This window comes from Microcebus murinus, chromosome 9, assembly GCF_040939455.1.
Source record: "Microcebus murinus isolate Inina chromosome 9, M.murinus_Inina_mat1.0, whole genome shotgun sequence".
Classification (NCBI taxonomy): domain Eukaryota; kingdom Metazoa; phylum Chordata; class Mammalia; order Primates; family Cheirogaleidae; genus Microcebus; species Microcebus murinus.
In genome coordinates, this window is record NC_134112.1 from 101,575,777 (window position 1) to 101,598,442 (window position 22,666).

Consider the following 22,666-nt stretch of genomic DNA (forward strand, 5'->3'; position numbering starts at 1 on the left):
CCGCTTTCTTGTAACTTATTATGTTGCATTATTAGCACTATTCCTGTTAAAGTTGCTATACTTTCCTTTTTCTTTATTAATAATAAAAATGTGTTTTAAAGCACATGGGTTTGTTCTAGGATTCTCTTAGAGCCAGTTTTTCTTCCTGTGTTCTGTGTTTTACGGCATCATCAGCCTGTAGGTGGCCTGGCCTCAGACTGCCCCAACTTCCCTTCCTTCAGATGGCTCTGTCATCATCTGTAACTCCAAGAATTAGTTTAGTTATCTGTAAGTCCACTCGGTTTAATAGAAGTAAAGTGAAAGCCTAGTGAGAGAGTCCTAAGGGACTCAAACTTTCTTTGTCTTGCTGGGAAGATGGTTCTGTTTTCTGACTGTATCAGTGGATTATTTTTTGCACACCCCTCGAAATGCTCTCACTTCTGTACCTGAAGTGGGTACTTTTTCCTTTGTATTTCTTTAAGATGGTTTAACAAGGAATAACAATTAGATGATAAAAAGGTTTAAATGTAGTAAAATCTCTTGTGTATCGTAGTTTGCTCTGTGTTTCTTTCCAGGGAGTTCCACCAGCCATAATTCTCTTGTGGTGTGCACATGTTTTCCTTATAAAAGTTTTGGTCAGGATTCTTATCAATGAAGATAGAAGAGCACTGTTTGATACTAATACTGACTGTTCTGGGGAAGTAATCTTATTTGTTTTTATTTAATGAATTGATTTTTGTAACTTGGTCACATTTGGCTGAAAGCAAAGTACGCTCGGTGGTGGTGGTGCATTCTGATGGTCTCAGTGAGAAGGGCCCTTCCCCTGCTTTGGACGTTTTGGAAGTTTGTTTACTTTGGAACAGTTTTAATGATTCTTTCTCATTTCTTCTTTTCCTCTCTTCTTTCCTAACATAAATACATTGTAAATTGTAGGAATCAAAGCGTTCAAAGAATATAAAAAAGAAAGCCTAAAAAACATAGATACAAGTGGCCATGGCTAACATTTTCCATCTGTCCTTTCATTCTTTTTCAATGTATTTTAAAATATAATTGAAATACTACATGTCAAACATTACTTCTTTTTAATTTAATTTTGTATCATTGCCATTTCCCTCATGTCATTAGGCATATAATGGCTACGTGATATTTCAGTGTTTGTTCACACTACAGGGTATCTAGTCATTTCTGTGTGCATCTACTTATTTCTAAAATTACACTGCTTATGTTGTTTTAAAAATCTTTAGATTTTGGATACTATTTGTTAAATTTAGTCATGTTTTAAGAATACCCTTCTTTTTTGTGTATAATAAGGACATATTATTTGTTTGTAAGAGTCCACTAAAGGACCTCTTACCTTTTTTCTTTTGTGTTAGTTTTAGAATAAATATGGTCATTGCACTTGCCGCTTATATACTTACTTGCCTGTGGCATCTAAATATTAGTCTGGGAGGGGCAGTGAAGATGCCATGTATGGAATACCTTGTTTGTCCGCTGGTAATATCAATTTAATATTGTAAGATTAGAAACAGTCCAATCAATGTAATTTTGCACTTTTGTAATAAGTCTTTGTGGAAGTGACACATATTAATTAGATTTCTTATTTTAATTAGAATCAGTCGGATTTGTCAGATGAAGAGCTAAATGATGATCTTTTACAGAGTGATAATGAAGATGAAGAAAATTTCAGGTACTTGGCATTGCTTCATTAAAATGTTCTTTATTTAACTAAACTGACATGAACTGTTTGTAATTTATAATTATAATGGAATATAATTGAATAATGTGGTATTATATCTTTAACTTATGATTACATTCTAAATGGAATATTGGTATAGCTGGGAAAGCCACGTAGATTGTTCTGTAAACAGATCAGCTGTTTAAAATTAGTAGGTCTTGCATTTAACGACCTCCATGCATGTTCTGTTCAGTTTTGGTTGTGAAAGCTCAGTATAGATATGTACTGCTCTTTAAAGAATTGCTTTGTTTGGATGGAGGGCATCGGCCCCATACCCTTAATCCTTTTGATAGCAGTTTGATGTTGCTGACTTTGTTTACATTTCAGACAATTTTTATTTACATATACCTGTTTACAGAATTACCATTTTAAAAATTCCATTGGATTATATTTTAGATTTGGGTTGATTGAGTATATTGAATGCCTTTCTGTTGTTGACATCGTAAGCCGTATTGTAAGAGAGGAAAGAGATACTTAGTATTTTTGGTAGGTGGAATAATTTTTTCAGTTTTATGAAGAAATGCTGGGAAAGTAATAAACACACTTCTTGGTTATAAATGTAATTAACAGATTATGCCATTTGTTACTGAGCCATAGATTTGTAACAGATTTTCTAACATAAAGTAGTTTTACGTGTAAAAATATAGTTTTAAATTATTGAAACAGTTAAATAAATTTCCCAGTTCCATTCTCTGACATCATTATTATACTTTGATCTTTTGAGTGAGTTACGTTGCCACTGAGAAATACACTCCAATGGTATCATTGGAGTATTTTAGCCATAGTGTGTTGAAGTATGTGATATGTTCAATTTTTTGTTAGACTCGGATACTAATATGTGTGAATATAGATGTATCTGCACAGTCTCGCATTTGAAATGTTATCTTGCATCTTATTGTTTGGCATTTAGCTGTTGTGATTTATTGGTAGGATATGATTCTTTGTAGTTTTAAAACCCTGTTTTTTATTGTACTCAGAAATTATGAACCACTTTTAAAAGATATTTGTGAGTAGTATAAACTATTTGAACACTGACATGTATTTTCATACAGATTTTTAACATTTGGATTTTTTTAAAACGAGTTTATAATTTGTATCATAGATATAAAAAAGAAAAATTGTTCTTAAAATTCTGATTTTCTGCTTATAGAATAATATTCTTGTTTTTCCTTTACAATCTTAGCAAACATATTCTATCCATTTTGTTCTGTAAATTAGAATGAAATATAGTCAGTTTGATTTCAGTCATGGGCTTTTGCCAGTCAGACCTGCTTCTTCTGGTTGATTTGATGCTTTTGGTCAAATAACCTGCAGCTGATGATAAGTGGGAGCGCTGCACGTGTGCTGAATCTGGGGCGCTGGCTCAGTATAGCACATTGGGCCTTGTTTTTCTTGTTGTTGGGGTAACTGCATTTATCAGTAACTTGAATAACTTTTCACCAATCATGGTTTAAATCTTTGTAACAACTAATTTGTATAATGATTTAGTGTTGAGCTCCACTCTGATTGGATGCCTTTCTTTGTATTTTTTATCCTCTCTAGTTCTCAGGGTGTGACAGTTAGTCTCAATACCACGTCTGGCATGGTCACATCATTTGAACTGTCTGACAACACTAATGACCAGTCTGGAGAACAGGAATCTGAGTATGAACAAGGAGAGGATGAACTAGTGTATCACAAATCTGATGGATCTGAATTGTATACTCAAGAGTACCCAGAAGAAGGACAGTATGAAGGCCACGATGCCGAGTTGACAGAAGACCAGATAGAATATGTGGAAGAGCCAGAGGAGGAGCAACTTTACAGTGACGAAGTGTTAGACATTGAAATCAATGAACCTTTAGATGAATTTACAGTGAGTCTTTTCTCCTTTGTATGGCCAAAGATAACCTGGCTTCCCATGCATAGGTTTCTAGACTGATTTGAAATCTGTTTCCCTCCCTTGGGAGGGAGGGAAATTAGACCTTATTATCACTGTCTGCCAGTTTCTTTATCTGAGCTATGACAAAGTTTGTGTTGACAGCTTGTTTGGCTAAAGGTAATGCTCCTTTGTCATTCTGGAAGGCTGCAAAGAAACGTGACCTTGAGGATTGCACCCTAAGGAAGAAAACAGCTTTGTGTGGTGGAGATACCCTGTCAATTGTTAGAAGTACTTAATGCAGAGCTTTTATCCAGGCTTTAGACAAGATCTGATAAAGTCCTTCTAAGGTGAAAAGATTATTGACCTGCTAAAGACATCTTTAAGGTGCTATATTCCAAAGTGATTGATGTCCTGTTCATTCATCCTTTTTGTAACTGAGAGCTGTCTAAACCTGAATAAAGAGATTGGAGGTTAGTTAGGAAATGTCACATATAATTTGTTATCTGTAATCGGGAAGCAAAGATTGTGCTGATTTTCATTTTAGAAAGATGGTTTTGGTAGTTAGTTTTTTTTTTTTTTTTAAGTTGAACCATCAAGAAAGACAAAGGTACTAGTGTTAAGATTGCTCATCTCTGTTACTGATTCATCATCAAGAGATTTGTTTTTTAAAATAAACACTTAATGCAGTTTATGAGGAAGGGACGTGATTTAGTCGTTGCTGTAGAATCTTAGGGTTTTCAGGAGCACCGGGTCCCCTTGGGGCACAGGGTAAAGGGACTGAGGGGATGGGCTGGAAGTGGGCAGAGCCTGCCTTCGGGAGCCTGTTGGGCATAGGAACAGCTCTGCTTCTGTCACTTCTGTCTTCATTCAGAGTAAGCTTTCAGTCCAGAGAAAAGTTCAGAAATTGCTGAAATTGGTCCTTCATATATATATGAGAAATTTTGAAAGGGATTGTTTATGTGGAGCCTTGCAATATATTTAGTTCCAGTCACGATTGTGTTAATATTTAGGTGTCTCAATAATTTTAAGATTTGATTGTGTTTTTTTTTTGAATGCTTGCTCTTCAGTAGCTATTGTATTGAAAAAAGGGTTTGTAGTTTTGGAAAATAGAATCATGTACAAGGCACCATGGATGGGGGATTTGTTATTTCTATAACCGTGTAATGATTTGTTTTGGTAATAAATCCTTCTCTAGTGTAGACAGGTCCTTGTTTACTGGTGTGTTTGTATACTTTCTTAAAGTGGGACATGGTCATTTAAAATGCTTTTTGAAAATTAAATCAAGATCTTTTAGAAATGTGCCATTATTCCCTAGTTATAGTATTTTATTATTTCTACTACTTACCGATAAAATAAGATGATTGGTAATCATCTCTGGGCTCCTTACCCCCTGTAAATTCAATAATTTAACAAATCTTTACAGATGTCCAAACACTGGGGACACAAATAATTGTTAAACTGTTAAACATAGGATTTGCCTGTGAACTTAAAATTTAGTGGCAGAAATCCTAGTGCTGGGAGTGTTTGATAGAATGTGTGTGCATGGCCACATAGGTGGTTTCTCTCGCTTTGGCATTCTTGGCAGGGTTTGTTGTGAAGAGAAATTTTAGTGGGGAATTTTCCTCTCATGTTCCTTTTTCAAACTTGAGGTTACCTCTGGACCCCAGTTGTAATGAAATCCAACTTAATTGTCCAACTTCTTGTGGTCTAAGATGCAGATATTGAGAAGAATAAAATGTGGCAATTTAACAATACTCATAGTACTTTTCCACATTAAAATGATTTAATTGTTTTTCAGAATTTAAAAGCACCTTAAAGCAAAAAAGCTTTACATATAAATTCTGAGACTGTCCTTGCGTTTTTACAGAGTGTGGTGGACTTCAGAGGTAGGAGTAATAGTTAAATGTCTTTCTCTGAGCAGTGGCAGCTCATCTTAATGCTGTAGTGTTACAGCTTTGGGCATTGTTGTTCCCTCTGAATGGTCTGCAGTGGCTGCTGCCTTGCACCGGAGCAGAGACACAGGATTGAACTGTGAAGTGCTCCTTTCCTGCTGTCCTCTCACGCTGCGAGTGCACAGGTCATGTATTCGTCATATGACTAATGAACCCATGGGTAGATTGTAGCCCTGTGTACCCCAATGGTATTTTAGTTTATTAATGATTTATATAACTGTGTTTTTTATTTTTTGAGACAGAGTCTCACTTTGTTGCCCAGGCTAGAGTGAGTGCCGTGGCGTCAGCCTGGCTCACAGCAACCTCAATCTCCGGGGCTCAGCGATCCTACTGCCTCAGCCTCCCGAGTAGCTGGGACTACAGGCATGTGCCACCATGCCCGGCTAATTTTTTTGTATATATATTTTTAGTTGGCCAATTAATTTATTTCTATTTTTGGTAGAGACGGGGTCTCGCTCAGGCTGGTTTTGAACTCCTGACCTTGAGCAATCCGCCAGCCTCGGCCTCCCAAAGTGCTAGGATTACAGGCGTGAGCCACCACGCCCGGCTTATAACTATGTTTTATTTATTTTTGGTCCTAGTTAGAATTTGTCAATGTGCGCACTGAAGCCAGATTTGAACTCTGAAATGTGGATCACGAGCATGTTCTTTCCACTGGAGCCCCAGCTGTAAAATCCCATGGAGGGGGTTTTGCGCCTAAGTGGGTTATGCACAAAACCACAAAATTTGCAGTTGGAAAGGACCCTGTTAGCTGTGAAGAAAGGAAGGGCCAAAGACATTCGAAAGAGCTGGTAGCACAGGTCTGGTGTGCTTTCCTGTTACACCCCTAGTAAGATCCTTAAGTTTGTGAATTTTGTTGGTGCTGTTCTTGAGAGTGAATTGTGATTTCATTTTAAAAGTTTTACTTTTGTATTATTATAGTTAGGAATGTATTTTGCTTTAGTCAACAAACTATTAGAAAATTGTTGGATGACTTATATTTTAAGTGCAATTAGTTTATTTAGGGCCTCTGAAATGAACATAGAGATTTCATAAGAACTGTTCTGTAGAAATAATTTCAGATTGACAATTTATGTAAAAGGTAGCAGATTTTTTGTTTCACAGTGGCGTAGACTATACTTAATTGTATATTGGCTGAAAATTTTGATTAGCATTATCTGGCCTTATTGAAATCTGAGCATTCTGCTACCAGTGAATCATGGTAGTGATAGTTGTTCTTTTTGTTCGGATGCTAATCATTTCTTCTGGAAAATAGATGGAGTGTGTTTGGATCATCTTGAAAGAGAGGCAGGTGTGGGAACTAAGGTGGTTTGTCACCTAAATACAGCTGCTTTCTTTGGAGTTGTAGCTGAGACATTGTCATGTGCCATACAGTAGGTGGTTAATGCCCATAGGTGGTTCACTCTTGGAAATTTGTCCACCATTTTACTGTTCATTTTTAGTGAGTGGCCAAGGGACACAGGGAAGCCCACCTCCACTGAGTGGGATCATACCTTCTCATCGCTTGCTGGCAATGCCAGTAGAAGCCCTTCTTTCTTACACAGTCTCAGTCTGCAGTGAACTTGCCTGCATCCTCCCTTCTTCCCAGAAGGGATGCCTGCCTGCTGATAACGCCCCTTATGTTTCCTAGAAAAGGTAGAATTTTCCTCCCATTTGAGGGAGGGGCCCAGTGGAGGAACTCACACTACCGTGATTTTAAAAAAGCTCCTATGTTGGATTGCCTATCCTTTTGTTGCCTTAAATATTGCCATAAACATGGTGCAAGTTGGGTGTGATTTCAGCTCCCTCACTGCTGCTGAGCTCCTCTGTGAGAGCACGCGCATGCTTTCTTCTGAAGATTGTTTTCCTTGGTGCTCGTTTGGAGAAGAGCTGTGTAGCAGGGCTCGTGGAGCTGCAGCAGAGCCCGTGTCACTAACCTTCGCGGCTGGGCTGGCGTGACGTGCTTTGCTCGCATTAACACACGGAGGAGGTTGCATGCTGTCTTTGTGCTTAGTGCTCTGTGCTCAGTCAGGTAATCACCATAGTAAAGTTTTCTATAAGCATGAATGATAAAGATGAAAAGTGCTTAAAAAACACCCTAAAGCTGTGTGAGAAAAACTTGTTTTCTCTTTAATGGCTGTTAGGATGAAGAATACTTGCAGGCTCGCGGTGGGCAGCAGGGGCTGCGCGGGCAGGAGGACTGTGTTGCTGGAGAGGCGTTAGATGAGATTACTGAGCCCCAGGTTGCTCCTGACGCTGAAGAGGTATTTGTTCATCTTTTAAGAGTCAAAAAGTTTGCTGGTTTTCTTTCCCCAGACATAAAATGAGCATCTTTTTTTAGCATTAGTGATAAGTTGATAGCATCTCTTCTTTGAATTATAAGTATAGTAAAAAACCTGAGCTTTCTAAACTCTTGGAGAAGTGAGTTCTAGTGTGCTGTGATTTCTAGATAGTGTGTGCCCTCTAAGTGTGTTTCATTGTTTTAAATCTTTTATGGGGGTGTGGGTGGAAAGCTTTCACAAATGTGATGTATACCAGTGCTTTGAAAGTAGTGCTGTAATTATTTTTAATTAGTAACTTCAGTTAATTTGGACTATTTTTCAAAAGATATTGCAGCATTCCCTGTATTTAGGTGCTGTTTTAGATAAGAAACAAGGGTGATGAAGCTTAGATTCCTGCCCTCAAGAGACTTGGGGTCTAATATAGGGAAGAGAAAAAGACATGTACAAATTTCTGTGCCTAAAAACAGAGAAAGTAAAACCTCCCAAGAGAGGCTCAGACAGGGCTAGGAGCTCACTGAGGAAAGCTGGTGGGGAAAGGCGCTTGGGTTGACGAGGTTTGTGGAAGAGGTGAACCTCTGTATCAGGTCTTGAAGATGGATGTCATTTGGACTAATCGAGGTGGGGTAAGATGCAGGGTTACATGGGTGCTGAGAGCCCTAGAACCAGGTCCTGTGGGCCAAGCATGTAAGCCTGAAGACTTGTTGATTTTCTTAATAATTTTCCTGATTGGTGTTTTTTTAAGTAATTTTCCTTTATAACTTCTCCCTCTTTTTTCAAGAGATCACGAAACCTGATATTTATGCTTTAGGCCTTTTACTTTAGGTGTTACTCCAAGGCTTTAGAAACTTAGTCCATAAAAACATTTTATTTATCCTTTCCTAATATAAATAATACTATGGCAGTATATGAACCTGTACGCTGTGCAAAATATGAAACAAACATTTCCTGGATACATCCTTTCTCTCCCTCCAAGTTTTCTGTCTCTTTCTCTCTTGTTATTTGAAATAATTTGAAACTTAGAGAAAAGATAGAAGAATAGTACAAAGAACTCTTTACCTAGATTCTCCAGTTTTAGAAGAATGCATTTAATCCAAGGAACCAAGACAAAGCTGCAGGAGACCAGAGGCTGGGCGTGCTGTTCCCCACCGTGCTCTGTGGCACTCTCTCTGTTACAACACTAGCACCAGCCTAGGTCAAACCTGTGAAAGGGTGGTTGAGGCAGACGACATCGGAGAAAAATCTAAGAAGCCAGTAAAGGAGGGAGGGAAGCAGATGAAGTCTTTATGATTATTGAAGGTGGTGAATAATGGAGAGGGAAACCAAGGAATTCAGTACTCATTAATTTCAGCGCTCATTAATTTCATGTTGTTTTTATTAGTTTGTGGTATTTTGAAGTTGGAAGATTAATTTCATATATTTTTTCCCTATAATTTATTTCAGTTTTTTAAATAACAATATTCTCATTACTCCTCTCTGATAATTGTGTTTGTAGCACATTTTAAAACAGGGAAGGGTTTTGTAGATTTCAATCTTCAGATGATCTCTGGAAATATAAACTGTTTTATTCTAGAGCAGTGAAAGTATAAGGTTAGCAAGTGTTACCATTGCCTGGGTGCCTTATGGAAGTGATGGGGTATGGATTGTAGGTCTCCAACTTCAGTTGCTGAACTATATTCATTAGAATATTAAAACAAAAGTGGATTGCTATAAAAAATGGTGATCTTGTCTTCTGTTTTCAGTGTCTTCTGGTGGGGCAAATGGAGAGGGAGGAGGGGCAGGCAGAAAAGGAGCCCAGGAGAGACATGTAAAGCTAGAGAGATGGAGGGAGGAAGGGAGCAGGAAACGGGAGGGGTCTTCGTAGGGACATTAGTGATCAGACTCAGCCTTAAAAAAATCAGCTCACGATGTGTGAGTTAATATGACAAAATACCTCAGACAGACTAAGGGAGGATTAACTTGGAAGAAAGTTAGAATTTTTTCTTATACTAATATGGATCTTAGATTGATCAAAGATTTCAGTGTACAAAAAAAAAATACGCATACACATATGCGCATGCATACACATGCACCCCAAACTGTATTGGAAGAAAAGGTTTTAATCCTGATGTGTTAGCATTAGGCCTATCTATAAAATAAAACTCATCAAATATTAGAAGTTTATTTCTCACTAATGTCAAAAAATTCCAGAGGGCATTTTGGATCTGGTATTGGTCTCACCAGGTGATCAGGTACCCAGCCTTCTTCCTTACTTCCATTGTACAGTTCTAGGACTGCAGTCTACATTCCAAGCAGTGGATTACAGAAAGATTAAAAAGGATCATGCCTCTCCTTTAAAGACGTATCTCAGGGTTCTCATACAACACTTGTAAACATATTGTTAATTAAACGTTTGTCACATGGCTGTACCTACTAGCAAGGGAAGCTGGTGTATAGAGTGTTTTAGTTGATGTGTTCAGCTAAGATTGGGGTTATAGTTGGCGTATAAAGTTAATCAGGATATAAGAGTTAAAATTGAGTGTATAGTATGTTCAGTATATAGATTGAGTACTCTATAGAAAAAAGGGTGAATAATGTTATTCAAAAATAGAATAAGCAAGCTAGGCACAGTGGCTCAGACCTGTAATCCCAGCGTTTTGGGAGGCTGAGGTGAGAGGATTGCTTGAGGCCAGGAGTTCAAGAGCAGCCTGGGCAGCATAGTGCGAGATGGGGCATGGTGGAACACACCAAAAGCACTGCGGTTCAGCTGCTCTGGAGTCTGAGGCAGGAGGATCTGCTCAAGCCCAGGATTTCAAAGCCACAGTGAGATGTGATCACACCACTGTACTCCAGCCTGGGTGGCAGAGTGAGACTCTGTCTTTTAAGGGGTAAAAAAGTGCAAATGAGCAATAAGCATATGAAAATATACTCAGTAAAATAAACATTAAAACAAGATGGAGAATTTTATGCTATTTTAATATTGGCAAACATCAAAATTATTGGTCAGATATGGTCTCATTTAGTTGATGAAGCATTTTGGAAACATTGCCAGAAGATAGTTTTTCAAGGGTTCTTCATTTTACTGCATGTTTTGAGAGCAAATTGAGTAAAATTGCTGCCTGCCCTTTGTTCCAGAGTACCTCTTTGAGGATTTTTGTGTACCAAATGACCTTGAAGATACAGTGTCCTTTGGAGCCAAGGGCAGCAGGCTTCCTTGCTGCAGATTATTAGAGATTTGGGTTTCCTGTGTTCAGGGATCCCTGCTGTAACACAGGCCCCTATGTGTGTAGGGTTACCTGGCACAGTGGGAATGGGGCCTCAGGGAGCTGGTGCAGAAATGCTGTTGTTACAAGTAATAAAGTGTCCTAGTCTCTGACTAGTAATCTTGATCTTCTTATAGCCTCCATCGAATGGTGCAGACTAACTTGTTAGCTTGCAAGAAGGGTATAATCTCAGACCCTTCACTGTTCTTGACAGTATCGAAAGCCATAAAGCACTTGTCCTTTAACTCAACAATTCCACTGTAACAAATTTATCCAAAAGAATTAATCTAAGATGTGTTCAAAGATGTACGTTCCAGTTATTTATTTGTATCACTGAAAATAAATGGAACTGGCCAGGCACGGTGGCTCACACCTGTAATCCTAGCACTCTCGGAGGCTGAGGCAGGAAGATTGCTTGAGCCTAGGAGTTTGAGACCAGCTTGACCAAGAGCCAGACCATATGTCTACCAAAAATAGAAAAATATTAGCTGGACATGGTGGCACACTCCTGTAGTCCCAGCTGCTCGGGAGGCTTGAGCTCAGGAGTTTGAGGTTGCAGTGGGCTGTGATGACTCCACTGCACTCCAGCTGGGGCAACAGAGTGAGACCCTGTCTCCAAAAAAGAAATCAATGTCAATTTTTATGGAAGGCTAAACAAATCTTGATCTAACCTTACAGTATAATACAGTATATCACATGCTGCCTTAGCTCTCTGTTTGACATGGAAAGATGCTAATGATATAGTAAGTGAAAGAAGCAAGATAATATATTAATAATTTATAATTATCATTAATAATTTTTCCCCTTAAGCTCATCTGTAACTGCTTATCTAAATGTTTGCATAATTCTAAAAAGTAATAGTCTGTATAGATAAAGACGAAAATGGTGACCTCTAGATAGTGGGATTGTTTGATGTTTGCATTCCGATATTTTATGATTTTTAAAAATTTTTTTACTGTAATCAAAATAACTTTTATAAGTAGGGCAATATTCTCTCTTTGAAAATAGGAAGAAACAGGGAAACATAAGGTGATTAAAATTGTAACCCTTTAATTTAGAAAGCAAAAAATTAGAGGTTGCATTTGTTTCATTCCTGTTGTTTCTTGTTGCTGACATGAAATTTCTTTCCTAACGGTTGTTTTCAGTATAAATCTTTAAAGCAGAAAGTCAGATCCTACCCACATTACATATGTTATCTTTTTTATACCATCTGCTGGGAGGTATAATATACCTAATCTTAAAGTATGTGCTGCCTTAGCTCTCTGACATGAAAAGATGCTGATGATATAGTGAAAACAAGTGAAAACTTACTACTGAAAACAAGATATTATAATTAAAATTAATAATTATAATTAATACTTCATCCCGTTAAGCTTTCTCTGTTTTTTTTTTAACAAATTGTATGTCCCTTAATTTAATTTTAAATTTAGAGTTTTAAAATTTTTATAAGATTATTCATATGTTTAATTTTTTATCCTTTTTTCCTTGATGGTTGGTTTAAGTTTAACCTTGTTTATGTTGCTTGTTTTTGTTTTGACTGAAAATTCTTTATAATGCTCTTTGTTCTTAGGACTTCTAATAGTCCTATTTTGGAAGCAGGTGATGTGCTGGTCTTTCCCCCAGCAACAAATATTTTGGGCTTGTTTTCTTATGGTAGAATCACTGAATATTAGTCAAAAGATAATTATTGAGAATGTGTGTGCATAGTGCTATTTTAGGTGCTGAGGAGTAGATGTTTCTTACTACTTCAGAAACGTTTGTAAGCTTTGGTTTTGAAGAGATAGTGATTCATCTTTTGAAAGTCTAAATAAATTATATAGTTTCCAGGGAGGAATAACGGGAATGATGTCCCACAAAAACCTGTGCTTTGGTGTCTCCCTAGTTCTCACCCATTTCTGTAATTGTTGATGAACATCTTTGTGCTCTACTGGGAGTTGTAGCATGCCTTGCTCTGGACTGCTTAAGACAGAGGTAGAAAGCATGTTGCAGTTTTCTGGATGACTTTATTCTAGGAGCTATGTTGAAGTGATCCACGTTGGAAACTGAATTATAGAACTAAAAATCAACTAATTGATTTTAATTAAAAAGCTTATTTTAGGTGGCTTTTTATTTAACTCATGTTACTATCAATCCTTTACAAATATGTGGCCACATTACCAGTTATGCTATTGTTTTCTAGTACAGTTAAAAATGCTTGCCATTTTTAAGAGTTTGGGCATGTTATGGAGGAAGAAATGAGAGAATTTTTCAGAAAATCTTTGCACCATTTAAAATAGTTAAAAAATTGTGGTAACAGTTACATTTAGGGATAGGCATAGAAGTGTAAAGTAAATTCTGATACATGTGTACATCTAAGTTGCCATCCTTCTATTGATAAGGAACAGTTCATCACCCCAGAAAGTTCCTTCTTATTTCTTTCTATTCAGTCCTAACTTCTCAGAGGCAAACTCTGTTCTTAATTCTATTGCCCTAAATAGGTCTTTCCTATTCTAGAACTTTATATAAATGTAGTTATTTATATAAAGTTGAATATGTACTCATGCCTAGCTTCTTTTGCCCAAAATGTTTTTGATATTCATCCAAGTTAGGTATATTAACACTCCATTTTGTGGATATACCTCATTTGTTCATTCTCCTGATAGATACTTTGGGTTACTTCCAGTTTTTTTGTTATTATAAATAAAGCTACTATAAAGACGATATTGTATATCTTTTTGTGGATGTATATTTTCATTTCTCTTCGTTATTAACTAGTAGTGGAATTGCTGAGACAGATAGGGTAGAGGTATGTTTAATTTTATGAGAAGCTGCCCATTGGTTTTCCAGAGTGGTTGTGCCATGTTTTGCTTCCCTCAGTAGTGTAGGAGAGTCTCATTGCTCCTATTTTGTGGTGTTGTCAGTCTCTGTGTTTAATCCTTCTGGTGCTTTGTCATTTGTTTTAGTTTGCATTTCTCTGACCTCTAATGATGTTGAGTATACTATTGGGCTTTTATATATCTTCTTTGGGTCCAGTTTTAGTCTCTCAAGATAAAAAAGTGTGTTATCTTTTTATTTCTGTCTATATATGCTTCCAAATGGAATACTATACATGGTTTATATATTCTTCATACAGAAGGTATATTGTTTACACACACATTTTCTTCATAAACAATATATCTTCTCTATGTAGACTATATATCTGTACATAACTGTCTATATTCTAGATAGAGAAGCATAGTTATATACTCTGAATATCAAGTCTATTGGCATATACATGTATTAATATTTTCTCTGAGCCTGTGGCTTGTGTTTTCAATTTCCATCTTTTCATGAGCTGAAAATTTTAATTTTGATGAGTACCATGGAATTTTGTGACCTGAGAATTCTTTGCCTACCCTGAAGTTACAAGCATACTATCCTGTTTTCTTCTGGAAGCTTTATAGTATCACCCAATTTTAGTTTAAGACTAAAATAGAGACAAAATCACACTGAATGGAAGAAGTCAATCTGAAAAGGTTAGCCGGGCGCGGTGGCTCACGCCTGTAATCCTAGCACTCTGGGAGGCTGAGGCGGGCGGATTGCTCGAGGTCAGGAGTTCGAAACCAGCCTGAGCAAGAGCGAGACCCCGTCTCTACTATAAATAGAAATAAATTAATTGGCCAACTAATATATATATAAAATTAGCCGGGCATGGTGGCGCATGCCTGTAGTCCCAGCTACTTGGGAGGCTGAGGCAGCAGGATTGCTTGAGCCAGGAGTTTGAGGTTGCTGTGAGCTAGGCTGACGCCACGGCACTCACTCTAGCCTGGGCAACAAGCGAGACTCTGTCTCAAAAAAAAAAAAAAAAAAAAAAAAAGTTATATGCTGTAATGATCCTACTTACATGACATTCTCCAAGAGACAGAATTGTACTGGTGACCAGTGGTCAGGAATAGAGGAAGGCTCTGACCACAAAAGGACAGCACAGGGTTGTTTTTAAGTGGATAGAACTGTCGTAGAATGCAAACTTCTGGACCAAGTCTTGGGGTCCAGTTAAGCCTTGAACTCACATTGACACCCAAGTGTGGCTGACAAGACATGCTCAACTGCAGACAATTTGACAACATTCACTAAACTAGACTTAATTCAACCCCTGATTACTATCTCTTATTCTAAGTACAGGGCTTTAAAAAAATGCATCAACCTTGGTCATATGGTTTATCAAATCAACTAACCTAATTGCCAAAATGTTGACCACCTGTATAGTTTTTTAACAAACATTACCTAGCATTCCATTGACAAGCAAAATTCCATTGAAGAGTAATATTGGGCTACAATGTAAAAATCAAATTATCCTATGATTATGCTGTGTAAAAATTTAATATGTAAAGCTTTGATTTCATTATAGAAATTGCCAAAAATATTCAAAAGTTTGGTTTTTAGCTACTGATTTATTTTAAAAACCTGAAAGATTTAATTCTTAGAAAAGGTTACATATGAAAATCACCATGAAAGTACTTAAAAAAATGAGGAGGTTCACCTACGCCTTATTTATGTATAATTAGAGACCCGTTGGTGGTTACCTGAAGAAAGAAAAACAGACAAACAAAAAAAATTCTTACGGGGGAACAAGCCTCAGACTTGTTGCAAAGAAACTGTTTTTAACTGTGTCTTGTTCTCTTTAGATTTCTTAGATTGAGATTTGGATGCAGAATAAACTATATTCATAGCAGTGGTAACATATTTTACATTAAAGTTGTTTGGAAAGTCTTTGAACTGTAGTTATGGTTACTGGTTGAATGTTGTTGTGGAGTCTTTGCTTTGTTGGTAGTGATTTCCTCCTCTCTGGCCTTGCTACTTATTATGGCCTGTGGACCTGCAGTGTTGGCTTCACTGGGGAGCGTGTTAGAGATGCAGAGTCTCAGGCCTCACCCTAGGTCTGCTGAGCTAGCTTCTGCTTTTTAGCAAGATTCCCAGTGGTTGCTCTAGGCATTAAATTGTAGAAGGGCTGTTCTAGAGCATCATGGAAGTGGAGAAGATACTTTCAGGGAGCTCACTTTTGTTCTACTTGAAAGTGTGATACAGCAGGTACCTAGCAGGGTGTATCTCAGATGTCACTCATTCTGATTTTAAATATTCAGTAGTACAGAAATAATGGTATCAAACCGCCAATAATACTGAGATTTTGGTGCTTTAAAATTCTGCAACATACTGACCAGCAGGTAGTGAAAGAAGGGGGTATTGCAATCATTAGGCTTAAGACAAAGTTATACTTTACAGTCATCCCTTTATTTTCAGGCATTTGAGTTCCAACAGATGTGTTTTCACTTGTAGGATTTAAAGTAAAGAGGATGTATATTTGTAGTTGATCTTTATACATAGAAAATGTTGAGGAAGGGAAGAACACAAAATGTGTTGTTGGTTTAATTTTTTTCTTGCACACTTTCTAATAAAGTCATTTATTTTCATTAAGAGTAAAGAACATTTTAAAATTATGAATCATGACAATAAAGGGGCAAGTGAATTTTCTTTAAATTTATAAAAAGAATTTAAAGAACCTCACGTGTAGTGGTACTTGTCTTGCATCTAAGAGTGAGTCACTGAGACTCATCTGGGGTGAGCAGTGACCCGTTTCAGTAGGAACATGAGTTATACTTGGCAGTAAGAATTGTATGAAGAAATTGTTTTTAGTTTGGGGGAAGATTTTTGTGGGGAATACCGATATAATAAAATTTAAGATAAAAGTTGGTTTTATTGTAAATACATGGCTAAAGAAAAAAATGGTTTCACTCTTTCAATAATTTCAGGCAAAGGTGGTGATAAGTTAACGCTAGACAGTGAGAATGAGGTAGAAAGGGTGAAGGAAGGATTTTGGAGGTGGAACAACTCGTCGTCTTCTGGCAGCGAACGTGTTGGTAGATGAGCCAGGTGGGGATTAGGAAATGTTGAGTGTGTGTTATTGGAAGAAGTGTGATGCCATCCCATATAAGTTACAAGGTGGGTTATATGCTTAGAAACTTTTAGAATCCTAGGTTATTTTAATTTACATTGAATTTTTGCTATGATCTGTATTGAACTTGAGGCAATAGGTCCAGCAGGAATTCTTGGAATTTATGTTTGTTCTCTCAGAAGTAGCAACAATGTATAATGGGTCTTCCTATATTAATTGCAAGAAGGACTTTGAGCTTTTTAAACATTAAGTTAATTTTTAACATTTGAGATTATTTTCTCCCGGGGTCAGGTTAGTGTTTCACCTGGCCTTATAATAGGACTTTTTGCAGTATTTTTACATCTTAAATATTAACAATCTAAAAAAAAATAGCATTCTTTAATATTTAATTCAAAAGAATATGAACTCATTCTCTTTCCCTTTTTGCTTTGTATGTCTGCAATGCTAGGGAGGTATGGAAACTTTGGAACTCCAAAAGGACATAAAAGAAGAATCAGATGAAGAAGAAGATGATGATGAAGAATCTGGACGATTACGTTTCAAAACTGAAAGGAAAGAAGGAACAATTATTAGGCTCTCAGATGTAACTAGAGAGAGAAGGAACATTCCAGAAACTTTGGGTAACTTTTTTTGCCTGTCTCCCATCCTTCTTCACTCCCATCTCAACTTCTTCCATAGTATTGTTATAATTAACTAAATAGGAATAGAAGGTCCACTGTAGGTGATTGTGGATGCCGTCCAAACGGTGGACGGTATGTGAGGTCAGGGCGGAGTTAGGGTGCTATAAAAGTCATTATATAGGACAACTGTTTCTGGAGTAAAAATGTTTGAATGAACTGTTTATTTTTGAAATAGATTTTTCCTTTCTTTTTGAAGTCTGGCCTAGAGCTGCTCTCGTACCTGTCACGTGGCTCCTGGCTGGTCTTGAGCAGATGACACAAGGATGGTAGTAACAGGGCCATTTCACCATTTCCGATGTTGCTGGGGCTAATTCTGGACCAGAATGGTTTTGTTTTGTACCTTTTAGTGTCCTCATAGCCATCTTTCTTGTGTTTTCTGCCACTCCTCTCAGTGTTCAATGAGACAAGTTGACGTGTTTATAGAAATAATTAAGTGAACATCTTACTGAGCAAACCTGGCGAGTGCGGATGTACAGTGGACTGTTGCTAATGAACAGAGAGCCTTTTCCAGTCATGACCCCCTCTCTCTTTATACAGTTTTCCATTGTCCACTGTGAGTCAAGCTGTGGTTCTCACTTTTGAGTATCAGAATCACCCAGATGGCTTATTGCAACATAGATTTTTGGACCGACTCCTAGCTTTTCTGATTCATTAGGTCTAGGATGTAGCTCCAGAAAGTTGCATTTCTACCGGGGTCCCAGATGATGCTTCTCCAGAACAGGTGCTTGCAGAACCCCTGGGGTATTGTCCTGCTAAGGAGAGGAGGGTGAGAGAACGAAAGGACAGAAGTCTGGGCTAGATAAAAGTCAAGACCTAGCTTTATTACTACCTTTGTTGCTTCTTAAAACCATTATTTATAGTTGTTTTTAGTCTAGAGCATAAGCATGTATCTTTAGCAGGTGTGAATTCTGTGGGAGGAAACTAAGCTCCCAAGATACACCAGTTAACAGTAGTGACCCAGTCTTACAATGTTAATTTACTAAGCAGGGTTGATGGAGAGAGTCTTCTGGAATCTTAGTGTTCTCTTCTTTCTTCCCCCTCCAGTTTCCGTCTCTACCTTTTGGTGCAAGGTTTCCCTCTAGGGATGGGGAACACGTGGCCTTCTAGGTCCTGAAGTGTGGTCTTTTGACTGCATCCAAATTTTACAGAACAAATCTTTTTATTAAAAGAGGTGCAGCAGGAAAAGGTGAAGCTTTTCGTGCCTCCTCTGGTGCTTAAAAAAGAACAATCTTGAAATCAGAAGCCCACAGATTCACCACTCCTGTGGTCCGGGGACTTTTCTTGTACTATAATACAAAGTTGCCAGTTGGTCTGAACCAGATTTCTCAGAGCGCTGAAGTTGGCCTTGGGTAAAAGGAGATGATGGAGCAAAGGTCTTAGAACAGGAGGATGGGAAAAAACAAAATACCTCCACAGGAGGAATTGGTAACATCATAGAACAAACTTACTGGAGCGAAGACATGTTCGTCTTGGGTTGGGGTGACATGACCAAGGGAAAGAGCATCACCCCTGGGCTGGACAGCATGGGGTGCAGCAGCAGCTGCATAGGTGTAGGGGCCTGCTGTACTGGGGAGGGGCTGTGGCCTGCGAGAGGGTGGAGGGGAGGAGGAGGAGGAGGAGGAGAGGAGTCATCACCTCGGCTTCTTTGTGTCGGGTCTCGTTATCTGGGTTGTGGCTTTGCATAAATTTAAAACCTGATGTATGAAAGCATAACTGCTCCCATAAGTAGCTGCAAGTTCTAAGAATATTTTAAGTTACTTTATGGCCAACAGTAAGGGCATTCCCCTCTGCAGTCAGTTTGCTGTTGGGCCACTGTGAATTTGTGGCTGACCTCCCCACTTCCATGCCACCCTCCCCAGACCATGATGCTTCTCTCCCTTTGCCCACCTCACCGTCCCCAGCTGCAGTCATCTTATCCCTGCTTGTTTTCCCCCAACCCAAGCACTGATAACGTCTTTATTGGGAAATGTTGTTCTGCTTGCCTGTGTTAATAATTTTTGTTTCATCCCTGCATGTCTTTTCAGGAACTGTGGTTATTTCATTCTTTCCACGGGCATTTGTACTTTTATTTAAATAAATTAAATATATATTTTTTCTTCTTAAGACGTTTGACACCTTTTTAGTCGTATAAATCTGAGACAAGCGGCTAGAAAGATTGGTTTGTGGTGGACAAGTCACCCCTTTTGAATGGGGGTAAGAGGAATGAGTATGGGGTCCTTAGAGGCAGAGTGGCTATGAGCATGAACATTTTGACTATTTACCGTTCTTTTAAAGATTAAAAAAGGACTTACATGCATTTGTGTAGCATGTAGTTATTTGGCTAAGATAATAGAGCAAGTGAATATGGTACGTAAAAGTGCAGGCAGTCCTGGGTTACGGACGACCTGGCCTCTGGCATTCCGTGCTTACACAGGGGCTTCCATGGCTCCTCATGAGGATAATTTAGAGTTAAATAATTAAATTAATAATTCGAGAACTGTTTTTTCTGTGCACGTAAACAAACCCACATGGCATCAGGCGTCCTCAAACTATGGTCCCCGGGCCACATGTGGGTGTTTTTGCCCGTTTGCTTTCTTACTTCAAAATAAGATATGTGCAGTGTGCATAGGAATTTGTTCATAGTTTTTTTTAAACTATAGTCCGGCCCTCCAACGGTCTGAGGGACAGTGAACTGGCCCCATGTTTAAAAGGTTTGAGGACCCCTGGCGTAAGTGGTGCATTGGCGTAGCATCTTTACTCTAGCGGCTCAGTGTTTATATGGTGGCTTACGCACAGCATCACTTTCGTCTTTAACTTTTTTATTCCATTTTGAGAGCCTGTGTTGTCCCTGACGACTGTGCCTCCAAAGTGAAAGTCCACTGTGAGTCCAGGTAAACTTGCAGCAAGGACACAGGTGATTACAGTGGCAACGAAAGTAGGAATAACTACGCTTTGGGAGAAAGGCCAGATGCCACCAATCACTGGGAGAGCACTAGGCTTCAGTCACTCGACTATCGGGATAGTTATAAAGTGAGAATAATGGATATGTGACAGGCAGTGCTCCAGTGACAGCCTCAGTTATTACTAAGCAGCGTAGAGGATTAATTATTGCAATAGAAAGGTTATTATTGATTTGGTTAGAAGATAAAAATAACCATAACATTCCTATTAGCCTAGCATTGATGCAACATTAGGTGAGTGTTAACCTTTAATGTCTTTTTTTGAAATTTCTCCTATCTAAACTTTTTTATGAGTTTATTTTTTGTGTTCTATTTTTTGGAATTGAAAGAGCACAATCATTTCTGTAATTTATTATTATAGTACAGGGGTGTTATTATTATTACAGTATTACAATGCATTACTATTGCCACATATGAGCCATTATAGTATTATAATTGTTTTTATTACCATATATATGCTGTTCATCAGGTATCCAAGTTACATACAAATCTAACCTAAAGATGTGCTCAGGAACATATCTCTCTCTTCCATAATCTGGGGACTGCCTCTACCTTTTGGCTGGCTCACACCTGTAATCCCAGCAGTTTGGGAAGCCAAGGTGGAAATATTGCTTGAGCCTAGGAGTTCGAGACCAGCCTAAACAACATAGTGAGACCCTGTCTCTACAAAAGATAGAAAAATTAGCTGGGCATGGTGGCCCACACCTGTAGTCTCAGGAGGGAGGATCGCTTGAGCCCAGGAGTTTGAGGTTGCTGTGAGCTATAATGATGCCATTGCACTGTAGCCCAGGGAACTGAGTGAGACCCTGTCTCAAACAGAAGTACTTTTCTCTGCTTGATATTTGTGAACTCTAAGCTTAGTGTTTGGAAACATGAGTTCTCCAGTAATTGCAAAGTTAGTACTATTCCCAAAACAGAAAAGGGTTTTTCTGTTCATCAGATGGTGGTTTCCTAAAACAGTAAGCGCCTTTTTTACTATTATTCCCCAAATAAAAGATTAATTTTACATATGAGGAAAATGTTTATAGAAAAAGAGGATACTACAGTATTTGGTAAACAAAAAATTTGCAAAAATTTTTACCTATCAGTTTATTTATGTGCACCTAGTGATCAAAATATCAGTTTCAGGTTCTGTATAGAAATAATTGCATTTATTTGATTGTATAAAGCTGTTTGCCCACTCTCTGTAATGGCTCTAAAGTATCTTGCTACCAGAGTATATATGTCATCTCATATGATATGTATTTTTTGACAAATGATGTCTTTTTAACATTTTGAATACAAATAAAAAACAATTTTTTTTTGTGATATCATTGATGAATGTTCGAGAATACTCTGTTCTTTCAAAAGAAGAATCAAATAATGCTCTGACATCCCTGAAAGTCTGCATGTGAAATAGTGAGTTCTCTTCAAAATCTAGGAAGGAGTTTTGGTTACTGTTGATCTTTTTTTTACATTCAGGTACGTATGAAAGACATTCATACATGTGACTGTCTCCACAGTTAAGGAACTGAGTATATAATTTTGGGCTTTCATGGAGGTTAAGACCTTAACTGGTTAGCATTTTTGTCAACCAGGGTTTGGAAATTAAACATTGCAGAAAAAGGTTTGAGTAACAATTTTCCCAGGGATGATACCATGTAGGAGATAAATTAGTTCATTACATACAAAGGATGCCATAAGGTGTGAGGGCTTAATTCCTCATGGATCCCAGTTGAGCAGGTTTGCTAGAGCATATAAGTGTAAGGGAGTGATTTATTGTGAATGAAAATACCCGTAGCCATCTCTTAAAATTGGGGTGTCACTGAGCAATGAGTGTCCCTCAAGTGTCAGGCCGGGAAGTCCAGAGCTGTCTGTTCTTTTGCCCTAAGAAGTAGTCCTCAGATTGTCTGTGAGAGCAGTGTAAGCCATAAATGAAAGACAGAATTTATGTCAGTGGCTTTTTAATTCATCATCTATGGATAGGTGTTCAGATTTTGTGTTATTCTAAGTTTCATTGGTGTATCTTAAATTATTATTATTTTTTTGCTTTAGTCTAAGGAACCTGCTTGTTATACCTGCATAATATTTTCTTGAAATAATATCCTTAGTTAATTTCATTTAAGGCAAAGA

General features: G+C 37.9%; 1 protein-coding gene across 5 annotated transcripts in view; it reads left to right on the plus strand.

Moving 5' to 3' along the window:
• Positions 1-22,666, plus strand: part of RBM33 (RNA binding motif protein 33) — a 125,131-nt gene that overhangs the window by 27,394 nt on the left and 75,071 nt on the right. For 2 of the 5 annotated variants that reach the window (XM_012786258.3, XM_020289629.2), the window contains exons 4-7: positions 1,590-1,666; positions 3,257-3,569; positions 7,651-7,770; positions 17,384-17,555. In XM_012786258.3, coding sequence (XP_012641712.1) covers positions 1,590-1,666; positions 3,257-3,569; positions 7,651-7,770; positions 17,384-17,555 — 682 coding nt within the window. The remainder of the gene's footprint in view (positions 1-1,589; positions 1,667-3,256; positions 3,570-7,650; positions 7,771-17,383; positions 17,556-22,666) is intronic. The other 3 variants (XM_012786259.3, XM_020289631.2, XM_076006755.1) reach the window with 2 other exon arrangements.